The 12292-nt window shown below is 31.2% G+C and overlaps 1 protein-coding gene across 2 annotated transcripts; it reads left to right on the top strand.

The window, feature by feature from the left end:
• Positions 1–2541: 2541 nt before the first annotated feature.
• On the top strand, positions 2542–5648 carry LOC18008732. 2 transcript variants are annotated; one of them, XR_002897658.1, is made up of 7 exons: positions 2542–3017; positions 3252–3338; positions 3426–3635; positions 4027–4191; positions 4284–4337; positions 4421–4583; positions 5006–5173. XR_002897658.1 is itself a non-coding variant. In XM_006390810.2 (7 exons), exons 1-7 carry the CDS (start codon positions 2562–2564, stop codon positions 5381–5383), a joined length of 1497 nt encoding a protein of 498 aa, XP_006390872.2. In that variant the 5' UTR covers positions 2547–2561; the 3' UTR covers positions 5384–5648. The 2 variants fall into 2 exon arrangements, 1 of the variants encoding a protein (XP_006390872.2); XM_006390810.2 differs by having other exon boundaries at positions 2547–3017; positions 4437–4583; positions 5006–5648.
• Positions 5649–12292: the final 6644 nt, after the last annotated feature.

Below are 12292 nucleotides of genomic sequence, written 5' to 3'. Positions count from 1 at the left end.
CAATTTCGTCAGTAAGATAAGCGACGGTCACATATGCAGCATTAATCATCATGTGCATCATGATGATGTAGCTGTAATACAGTGTGAACGTGCATGGTCCTAAGTATAGTCACGCCGCTTTGTGAAACATATTATTCACAAAATAATGTGTAATCATAGTCGAATGCCGAATCGTTTAGTATAAATATAAATATTTCGACAATACTTGCAAGAAAGAGTACTTAATGGATTCTTGATTAACTCAAAAATAAACTATTTAACCTCGTGGAAGAAAAAGCTGAGCATGGGACGGCTTTAGACAGCATCATTGGTATTACATCAAATTGTTGTATCCTCCTTTTGCTTCAATATTCCTCTTTTTCTTCACCTTTTTTTTCACATTCTCTTTCTCCCTCTTTTAGTTAAAAAGAGACTAGACTGTATGATTTTTAAAAAGAAAAGACTACACTGTTTTAGTACAGACTGAATGCTAGATCTTTAAATTTCGTTTTCTATAATCATTCACACTTCACACAGAGATGGTGTAGTGGAATTTATGATGAGGAATCGGCCATGTTGAGTTATGCCTAGTTTTCTGGAGTATGAAAACGACAATATCATGTTGTAGTCACTTTATCTTGATAATTTTTGAATCTACGTCGGAATTAAATATCTATAATAACCAGTTTACAGAGAATTTATAACGTTTATTGGTCTACATAATGAATCTTACGTAATATTACGTCAAAACGTTGGTAAGCATAAAAGCTGATGTGAAGTGATGATTTTATAGTCTCTGATCAGTGGTCAATTAATAAAAATTCGTAGTGTTTCATGTTTCAATTAGTGGTCGCAATAATTCTCCCCCACGAGTCATAATTCAGAGATTGGTATAGAATATAGAAAAGCACTCCTATGAGCCACCAAAGCCATTGCCCTTTGATGCCATTCTTTTTGTTGACAAGAATCAAATTCTACCGCTTTATAACTTTTACGTACATTCTTCTCTATTTGGATTAAATTCGTCAAATTGAAATCATCTTAGAATTTTGACATTTTCTTAGTAAAAAAGGGAAAATCTCTATATCATTGACTCTAGGTTAAAGGCTTTTAGAGTGAATCAATTTCAACATCCAAAATAAATGAGAATTGTGTGTTTGAGTTTGGGTGTACAAATAAGGTCATGCTGTGCCAAACACAATCATAAGTTGGTATATGGTCAAGTGTCAACTCTATCTCTGTATAAATAATTAAATAAAGCAACGAACAAAAAAAACAGTATGGTAAAAGTCCAAAAAGAGAAAAAAAAATTAGATGCCATATTAATTTTTGAATAAATTTGCAGGGCGATGACCCATTAAGAATAAATGGGCTAACAAACGATCATCAATGTATATGTGTCCCTACGAGGACCGCACCCACTTAATTCTCCAACTTAAAGACCTATTGACCTGCTTTCATTATAATGACCCACTTATAATCATTATCTTAAATAAAATGATTTTTAGTTCAAAATATCTTAAATAAATATTAAAATTTTCTATTTGACCAAAAAAAATATATATATATATATTAAAAATTTCTATATTATACTAGAGATATAGAAATAGTTTTTTTTTTGGGTAAAGAAAGATGTAAGGATTGTTGTACATTTGTAGTTGCGTGATAATTAAATGTATATTTTATATATTCAGAAAAAACGTATTTAATGTCACTGGAATCGTATAAACTTGGTCAACATACATACGATATGAGTATGCATGCTTGGTTAAATAGCTCCCTCGATCTTAAGAGACAATATGATTATGTTTTGAAGAATAGACACTCTCGAGTCTCGACAATTTAATTTCACAACTAGACACTCTCGAGTCTCGACAATTAAATTTCACAACTTGTCCTGTGCTACTTTTGAATCAATAAACTCGCTTTGTGTTCCGCAAATTCGTAGTTTTTGTTTAGATTTATACTATTTCTAGTTATTGTGGTATATTCTTCTTCCAGCTTGGAGAAAAGATTAGAAGCATATTTTAGTCTCTGATTAAAGAGAATACGTACCGTAAACTCAAGACTTCTTGAGTTCTTAATTACAAAGAAAGTCTCATATATATCTTTGTTTCAAGCCTTTGAGAATTCATAAGTCAAAAAAACATTTCATTATTCCACAAGCAACATCTTCGAATAAAATATGTTAGCTACGTCATATTTTCTTAATCACAACATGTAACATAAATGTAAATTGTACAGTACTCTACATAAAGAAAAGAAGTGGAAAGAGAGAGTACTAGAGTAGCACTAGAAAGCAAAAAAAAGCTTGAAGAAACCCAAATTCAAAGGTACTCAATTTCATCTGAACTCTGGTCCCTTTCCACAAACCAAATAATGATCACACCAAATCCAAGTTTCCCTATAAATTACAGTTCTCAGATAAATATTAAAGTTTACTTCTCTTTCTCTATTAACCATCTCTGTTCTTTTATTCATTTACTTCTTAATCTTTCAAGTAATCTGCAAAACCCTTGAATAAAAACTTCTGATTTAAATCCCTAAACCCAGTGTTTATACCAACTTATATATGTACCCACATGCCCAAAACTTTCGCAACACTCAACCCTAATAAAATTGTGTTGATTCCATTCATTATTGTTTTATTGATCTTCTGGGTTTTCTTTGAGAAAGTGATTATGTGTTTAATGTGTTTGTTGGGAGATGTGTCAGTAACATCAAGTAGACGAACAGCAATAAGAAGCCGTATTAAATGTTGTCTTTTGAATCACACAAGAAGAAGAAAACAACAACACATCAGATGTTTTCATCATCATCATACTCAACACCAAGATTCGGTTAAGTCCTTTACGATGGTCTCTTCTACCTTTCTCAGATTGATTCTGTTACTCTGTCTCGTCTCTTCTTCATTCTCCTTCACCGCCAATTCTACTACCGCCGATCAAACTCTCCGGCCGCAAGAAGAGCTGCAGAAGCTGAAAGTGATTAGACAAGAACTCCAGAAGATCAACAAGCCCGCCGTTAAAACCATTCAGGCATTTTGTCTACTCTCCTTAGCTGTCAATACGATCATACAGATCTCTCCCTTAACGTTATTTCCAATTGAGTCGTCGCAAAAACGAGTTCTCTAGGGATTCACTCGATCTAGTTTCAGTAGTTAACCGACATGCAAGCTTTGTTTTCTTTTCTTTTCTTTAAACTTAAAAGGCTTTTAGCTTTGGTTACTCTGTTTCTTACTCTGTTTCTTCTATGCGTTATGTTTTTTGCAGAGCTCAGATGGAGATACAATAGATTGTGTTTTGTCTCATCAGCAACCTGCTTTCGATCATCCTCTTTTACAGGGACAGAGACCAATGGTAATTTACCTTTCCCTCTTCTTCTCCATTATATTTTTCCTTTTAAAGATAATATTATATGAAAGAATTCAATATTTTTGATTATAGGATCCGCCTGAGATCCCGAAAGGATATAGCAAAGATGATGAATCGTATGAAGATTCTCAGCTATGGAGTTTATCTGGCGAGTTTTGCCCGGAAGGTACGATTCCGATCAGAAGAACAACCGAACAAGACATGTTACGAGCAAGTTCTGTCCGGAGATTTGGTCGGAAAATCAGGCGCGTGAGGAGAGATTCCACCAGTAACGGACACGAAGTAAGTGGCCAATTTTTCAAATACCATAATTAACTAAAAAAAGTCAGAGGTTTTAACCTTTTTCTTCCCCATAAAGAAAAAGATATATAGAATGATACCAAAAATCAGCTTTTTGCGTAATTCTTTGCACGACCATAATAACACTTGCTTGTATCCAAACTCGAATGTCAAGTCTATTTTCAAGCACCCCAAAAAGAAAAGATAGAAGCGTGACATTACTTAGATTATTCTCTGTTCACATCGTAAAAAGATTATTCTCTGTTCCTTTTTTCTCTTTTTCTGTGTTTACAAATTTACATGAAATTTCAGTGGAACTTAATTTATTTATTTGTTTTTACCAAATTTGAGAATTATTCATTTGCTGATTAAAAGAAAATGAATACCTGTGTAGCATGCGGTAGGATATGTAACCGGGAAACATTATTACGGAGCAAAAGCGAGTATTAACGTGTGGTCGCCACGTGTCACTAGCCAATACGAATTTAGTCTTTCCCAGATTTGGGTTATCGCCGGTTCGTTCACACATGATCTCAATACCATCGAAGCCGGTTGGCAAGTACGTCATATTTTTCTTTTATCTTTTATTCTTTTATTATCTTTTATTTACTGGAGACTAATTAAAAAGCATTTTCATTTCCTTGCATACAGATTAGTCCAGAGCTATACGGCGACACTTACCCAAGATTCTTTACTTATTGGACGGTAAATGTTTCCTCCAACTTTAATTAGTTTTGTAAGCTAAAGTAAATAATTTTCTTGAATTAACATTTTGTTAACAATGTTAGTGATAGTGATTTTCAGTCCGATGCATACCGAACAACTGGTTGCTACAATTTGTTGTGTTCCGGTTTTGTTCAAACCAACCGTCGAATTGCGATCGGGGCTGCCATCTCTCCTAGATCTTCATACAAAGGTGGACAATTCGACATAAGCTTATTAATTTGGAAGGTAATTAAATTTCTTCATTTCTCCATATATTTAGGTATTCGTTATTTAGTTTTTTACCTTATGCTATGGCTTTATTTGGTAAGTTGCAGTATCGCATATAATGATTTCATGATTATATGCAACTTAATACTGATCACAATCTAGAATATACAATTTTGTGAATCACCTAAATATTTCTTGTTTAATCCATTCTATATAGTTTTCTATTTTCTGCTAATTAATCAAAAACGTTACCAGACAACTCTAATAGCTAAGAAAGAATTCAAAGCACATGGTTCACATCAGTTCTTCCTGTTGTCAACCCAGCTCATAATTAAAGATGTGTCTCCACAAAGTGTTGAATACTTTGAATTTGTTATAGTCATAATTAATAAATAACAATGATATATTAATGCAAATTTGTAAAATTTACGTACGTATAGGATCCAAAACACGGTCACTGGTGGCTACAATTCGGGTCGGGTATATTAGTCGGGTATTGGCCGGCGTTTCTATTCACGCATCTAAGACAACATGGGAGCATGGTCCAATTCGGCGGTGAGATTGTGAACACACGACCCGGTGGTTCACACACTTCGACACAAATGGGAAGTGGCCATTTCTCCGGTGAAGGTTTTGGTAAAGCATCTTATTTCCGGAATCTCCAAATGGTTGACTGGGACAATACTCTTATTCCCGTTTCGAATCTAAAGATTCTCGCTGATCATCCCAATTGTTATGATATAAGAGGTGGGACGAATCGTGTTTGGGGTAACTATTTTTATTATGGAGGTCCAGGAAAAAACCCTAGATGTCGTTGAAGAATCAAGAAAACGTTACTATTTTTTTTTTTTACATGTAGTGCTAATGAATCTTGGGATTAAGGGAGGGATAAAATTAGGAATGATGAGCGAACATAATCCATCTTAGTTGAGAAAATGGTAAGTATAAAGTTTGGTAGTGTTATACTTTTATTTCTTTGTTTTTTTTGAAGAGGAATGTGTGATGGCGTTACAGATTTTATAATGCCTATATTGATTAGTCATTAGTGTTACCAATGTGTGAATCATGTGAATACTATTCATAAGTACCTACCGAGTGTAAGTTTTGCTTTGTTATGTCGTACTTTTTCTAATCTAAAACTAAAAGTTAGATGCAGAATTAAAATGGTCAGATTCGTCATTCGTGGACCAAAAGATAAGTTCTCTGTGGAAATAGTATCAATTAGTTGTAGCAGAGTTCGAATAATTAATTGGGAATTGTTATAAATGTAAATTCTGACGATTATATATTGAGCATTAACGTCACAACTATCCAGTTTTATTGTATAAAATCTACTACGAAGAATTAAGCAAGAAGAAAATTAGAGGTGGAGATGTATTTACGTGGGACCATAAATTAAAATGCCAATTTTAATGGCCTTCATTAATCGCCCCATGTGCCTTCTTTATTACTTTAGCTACAACACATTTTCCAAGTTCCTCAAGAATTATTTGATCCTACAGTTCAATAACATTTTTATTCCCTTAGTTTTAATCTTAGTTTTACTATACTATTTGGAGTGTAACAACAACTAGCAATGGTCCAAATCTCAATTCCAGTTGTTTTCCCGCTTTTCGTAATGGACCATGTTTATTTTGTATATTTCTCATTAATATATCCATGCAGATACTTTTTACAGCAATCTCATTTTCATGGCTGGGCATCACAATCATATCTCATGTTACATTTAAATAAGTATTAATTTGAAAATAATATTACAATTATAAGCTACACTCGATTTCAAAAATCTCTAAAACACTAAATAACCATAACACTATATAGGGTGTGTAAAAGAAGTGTTAAATAAACTATTTACTTCAAGTTCAACCAAAAAGAGTGTTGAACATAAATACCTACCTGCTATTACTGAAATATAGGCCTTCAGTAGGCCCAATAATCGTAGTTGAAAACACTAGACTAGACTAGTCGAATATACGCACTTGGTCATTTTGGGGTAACACAAAGTTTACGAACTGCTAAAAGTGAATATCGATCCCATATTCTGAACAATGCACAAAATCAAATGTTGGTCGTTTCGTTTATAACCATATTGATAATTTTACATAGTATATTTTTTAATTTTTTTTTTTATTAAAACAGACGTCCAAAATATTTAGTTTGCGGTTGTTTTTGGTTTGGTTTGTCTGTTTGTTGGGGGCTAGACACTGAAGCGAAATACAAAAAAGAGTATTCATAATTCTATTTATTTCAATTTGATTCAACTTAGATATTCAGAGTGGACCAAGATCGATTTAGTTAATAGAAGTATGTGTATAATGATTATTAATACTCTATTTATGTAATATGATTACATTTATTTTGAGTTAATTCCATATTTTTGAAAATTTTATACATCAATTTAAATCTAAGGTATATTCCATTTTGGATTTTGGGTTTAATAAGAAAAAACCTCCGTGCTGGTTTTTTGGGCGTGTTTATCCGATGTGTTTTTTCTTGTAACGATTGTTGTAGCTCATTCTCAATAGGAAGGTTGAGAAAAATCTTTAAGTTAAAACTCAAAAATCGGAAGGTTGAGAAAGAAAAAAACAACCAAAGCGATGGTCCGATCACCCATATGAAAAGAGAGCGGAATATGATTAAGATTCTGTCTGTATTTAGTTAACATTGACTACAACACTTTTCATTAATGAAAAGCTAAATCGACGACAAGTAACAAGAACAACGGCGATTAGAGTGGAAGCATGCACGAAGCATGCGAACCGACTCATCATGTTCTTGTCCTTACTCTCAGCGTTTAAACAACGTAAGCTCGCCATTTGGCAAACACGATCACAGAATATATTAGTACAAATGAGAATATTACTAAAAAATTAAGGATAATTAAAAGGAAGGTGAAAATGCAATCATCAGAGAGTGGACATTTTAAAGTCAAACCTTATTAAATACTAGTAGCTTCCACCTTTCGCATTTCGCCTTCGATTATATATGTAAGGCACATAATCATATCGAACCTTTCCACGTGATAACACCACCCTTCAAAAGACATATCCTAAATCATAATTTGAATTTATTTTATCGTTTTAGTGGTAATACGCGATATGTAAAATAATTGTAGGTTTATCAGTTATCATTTAGACAATAAGCTCGTCGATAAAAAGCTTCGACAAAACCTTTTGATAGTTTGTTTTTAAAATAATGAAACTATCATATTTCTATCTGTGTGTATTGCATAAATTTATGTAGAGGTTGTTTATACAATTAGCAAATTTGGATTTGGATATATATATAGTTACTTTTTTAAGATGATAAAACAAAGATGATCGTATTCAAAGAAAAAGATGATCAAAAGTATTAAATTTTGTACCGCTTTACATAGGTTTTTTTGTTTGTTTTGAACCTTAACATTACATAACTTTAGAGGTGACTTTTCAATCTATCAAGAAGACGTCATATTCAATTTTTATAGATATGCCACTATTACGGATCAGAGAAAAACTCAACCATAACGATTATGATTTGTATTGTAAAATCTACAGAAAGAAAACGATTATGGTTTGCTTGAAGAAATATTAGCAGTCTTATGTTGGGTGTGTTTTTTTTTGTTATTATATTTTTTTTTAAGATGTAAGTAAATCTAGATGGAAAGAATCAAAATTCTAGAGAAATTATTGTTATTTTGAAAATTTGTAAAGGAAAGTTTAACCTTTGTTTCATGATTTTCAGTAATATATACATATAGCTAATTTGTTTGGTCTCAAAATATAAGCTTTTCAGAATAATTTTTCTTCTACTCTCCTTCCCTCTAAAATTATCAACCAATCAGACCGATCATTTGATTCGATAAATTCATAAACAAATGTAAAAAAAAAAAAAAAAAAAAACAATTCATAAACAAATGCAGAGTCATCATTGTGCAGGACACTTTGACGCAGAGAGACGAATACATCACTACTTGGTCCCCGTAATTGACTAATTGGAAGTTTGGAACGATTGTGGATCAAACGACTTGATTCACCCTACACAAAAATACAATTAGCACAAAACGATTTGATACAATCTACACGGATAAACTATTGGATAACATTTTTTACTTCATAAATTGATCACGTCCACATGCTATTATTTATTGGAACGAATCGATAAAATACCATACTATCTTCTTAATTTTGACTGACATTTCTCCAAATCTATAGTATAAAATAGCGATATTGTTCCTAGTTCTTCAAATGTTTAGACCGACTCTCTTGCTAAAAAGCTCAATCACAAAGTTTTTGATTCTTCCATGTAAGTTAGACATAACATGTAGAGATCATTCCATAGGACAATTTTGTGGACCGAACTTAATTTAAATATATAGAATGTTAACAAAAAAAAAACGAGCGATAGTGTTATAATAGGTCCATCTAGGAAAATGATATGTGATGATGAAGAGCGATATGAGAATTGACAAATTAATTATTTAAATTGAATGGCTTGTGACTTCATCATTTCCCCTACTTCCTACGCTTACCAACTTGGTGGTCTCAATACCCTCTCTGTTTAAATTAAAATTAAATCCACTACTTCGGCAACTGTTACTATCTTTTTTAAAAAAAAATTAACGAAAATATCTACTCTAGTCTCGATGAAATTGTAGTATATTCGAAGTGTTTCTATTTCGCAAAATGATTAACACTTTAAATAATTTGATCAACTCCTAAATTTTAAAACTTATTTACTAGGAGTTTAGTAAATGGATTGGATTTATTCGGATTTACCATTTGGACACTTATATGGTTTCCTTGATTACGTATTATTTGGACTTTGTTATACCAAATTCATCACCATATATATACTAATTAAATCAAATATGTAGGCCGACAAAACTGTCTAAGAATATCTGACCAAATCATTTCAAAACTTTTGTAGTTAGAAAAAGAACTGAAGAAATAAATCCATCTACCGAATGTTTTATGTTTATGATAATATTGATTAAAAATGATGATGAATAACAAAACAAAAACCGTACGAAGAAGAAGAAAATAATATTCATTTATTCGCAGATTTGTCGTGGCATAGTTTTAAATTGCTTTGGGAAAGGAATATAAGACTCTGACTGGTAAACAATTTAGTTAAAAATCGAAAAAGTAAGAGAAAAATTGTATGGATTCACTATAAATCAAAGTAATCTTTCTCATTTTTTATGTACATGGAAATTGTCAGCCGGAAGGAAAAGTTAAAATACTTGATAACAAACAAATTTTTACTCTATCAAGTTTGAATAACTTGTTTTATTCCATTTTTCTCTAAACTGTTTACAGTCCGCCTAAATCTTTCTACCTTGAGTTCAGTTCCCACTATAAACTCATGGTGTGTTCGGATAAGTAAAACTGGATTTAGACCTATGATGAACATGATGGATTACCATCTTGCTCAGTCAGTTGGTCTTGTGACGGATGAACATAAAATACTTGTTTGTGACGGATGGTTGTGTTGGCCTAATCCTTGTAAAAGCAACTTGAACCTTGGTCACTTTAATCCGGTACCGGGCCTAGAACACTTAGGGTAAAAAAAAAAAAAAGAACAAGATTTTTTTCATCATTTTCTTCAAAGGAGGAAAACTTCATATGAAAAAGAAACATATAGCATTGCATGCGAAGATCACTATAGTTAGGTTTACCCTATATGCACAGTGGGTTTAAATGATTAAAAGAGGTTCTTTTATAAATTCAGTTCTTATAATAAACTTTGACGATGGCATAAAACATAAATCTCATCTTGTATATATCGGAGGTTATTGTACAAATGGAGCAGTAATACAATAAAAAACGGTCAAAAGCACATGTCACAATATGAAATATCATCAGTTATTGTAAGCGTTACTGTAGAAAAAAGACATCTAACATTTAAGTTTTGAACCTAATATAACAAAATATTAAATAAGGAAAAAGCTTTTACAATTGATAAGATAATCAGACAGAGTGTTTTGAGGGTGCATCAAAGTACTGTGGTTTGCAAGAAGCCAAGAAGTAAAATGACGTTAGAAATCTTAAGCATTAACTACCCTCGGATTTTCTTCTTTGATGTTCATTCAATGTATAAGAAAGAATAAAACCAACGAATTTAAAGAAGAATCCTACAAGATTTATCCACGCGCACTAGCAATAAATGAAGTTGATCTTGAAAATGAAATCTCGAGAAAAAAATTTCTGAAAGTATTTATATTTTGTTGTAAAACGAAAATATAATATTATGTTAGAGAAACACTAAAAATTACAACTCCAAAAAGACATACAAATTTGATGATTTTTGTTGTAAGTACTACTGAAAATAAAAACTTAGACTTGATAAATTATCGATAAATAATAAATACAAAAGCAAATAAATTCACTGTATAATCTTAACTAAAAAATTGTACTCCCACCGTTTCACAAAGAGTGTCGTTCTGACATTTTTCATACAAATTAAGAAATAAAATAAAAGGTCTCTTATACCCTTATTAATTTGCAGAAAATGACTCTTAGAATTATATTTATAATTAATTTTCTGAATTTATTAAGGTTAAAAATGGTATTTTATATTACAAATTACATTGGAATTCTAAAACGACATTCTTTTTTAAACAAAAAAAAGTGTCAGAACGACACTCTTTTATGAAACGGAGGGAATATCATATACTAGTTAGGGCGTGTTCAACCGGACGCTATTAATAGCGTGAAAATCTCTCCAACCAGAGGCTATACATGATGGTAAAACATAATTTTTTTTGGTGTTTTATGAACAGTGTCCCATTATATTTGGTGTAACACTGTTCATAACACTAAACATTATTATATTTTTTTTTTCTTTTTCATTTGATGTAATTAAATAAGTGTCTATCAGTTGATTAAATGTTGTAACTAAAAAAAATTATACTTTAAATATTTTTCTATCTTTAATTTATAACAATATGGAATTTTAGTTTTAACTAATACTAAATATTAGTTTTCACAAAATATCTAAAAAATGAACATGATATTGGTACAATAATCGAATAACGAGCTGAAATCCCAACGGCAGAAGTTGACATGGTGGATAGTGATGATGCTCGATTTTAAGAATTTTTAGCTCGACATAGGCAAATCAAAGATCGAAAAGCTCATATTGAACTTCGGAATGCAGTAATTGAACATTTGTGGTCCGAATATACTAATTCTGAGAATTAATGTAATATAATTTATTTTAAAATATTTTTAATTGATTGTAATCCTATATTTTATAATAAATAAGTTATAAAAAAATTAGTATTAATCAACACTTATAAAAAATAAAGGAATTTTAATATAATAATATAATAATAGAAAATATTCTTTTTAGTATGAAATATAATGTTGTGGTTGGAGATGAAAAAAAAATAGAACACCATAACATCAAATTTGGTGTTATTTTTACACTAAATTTAGTGTTTTAGTTGGAAATGTCCTAGATAGTAATATCATTTATACAAGTCTAAAAGATTTCTAAGTTGCCGAATACAACTTTCCCACTAAAATTGTACTAATTTTATTTTAGAAATTCAGTATGTTCTCTCGAATATTATTAACATATTGGGGGATAAAACCTACTAGTCCAACAAAATAGAATCCAAGTATTTAGTGGTAAAATGAGTCTGTAGGATCAAAATCAAGCAAAGTCAATTAAAAGAAAAAGTGAATTATGTCAATATAGAAGCCCCTCGAGATGAATGGTCAAAGGAGATTAAATGTAAA

Source organism: Eutrema salsugineum, unplaced genomic scaffold (assembly GCF_000478725.1).
Source record: "Eutrema salsugineum unplaced genomic scaffold, Eutsalg1_0 scaffold_9, whole genome shotgun sequence".
Taxonomy (NCBI): domain Eukaryota; kingdom Viridiplantae; phylum Streptophyta; class Magnoliopsida; order Brassicales; family Brassicaceae; genus Eutrema; species Eutrema salsugineum.
Note: the sequence above shows the minus strand (reverse complement) of the source record. Positions and strands in the feature narration are given on the sequence as shown.

Coding starts and splice junctions, on each gene's coding strand:
- LOC18008732 (XM_006390810.2), top strand. CDS start 2,562: ATGCCCAAAACTTTCGCAACACTCAACCCTAATAAAATTGTGTTGATT. Junction 3,018..3,251: donor CCGCCGTTAAAACCATTCAG/GCATTTTGTCTA, acceptor TGTTTTTTGCAG/AGCTCAGATGGAGATACAAT. Junction 3,636..4,026: donor CCACCAGTAACGGACACGAA/GTAAGTGGCCAA, acceptor ATACCTGTGTAG/CATGCGGTAGGATATGTAAC.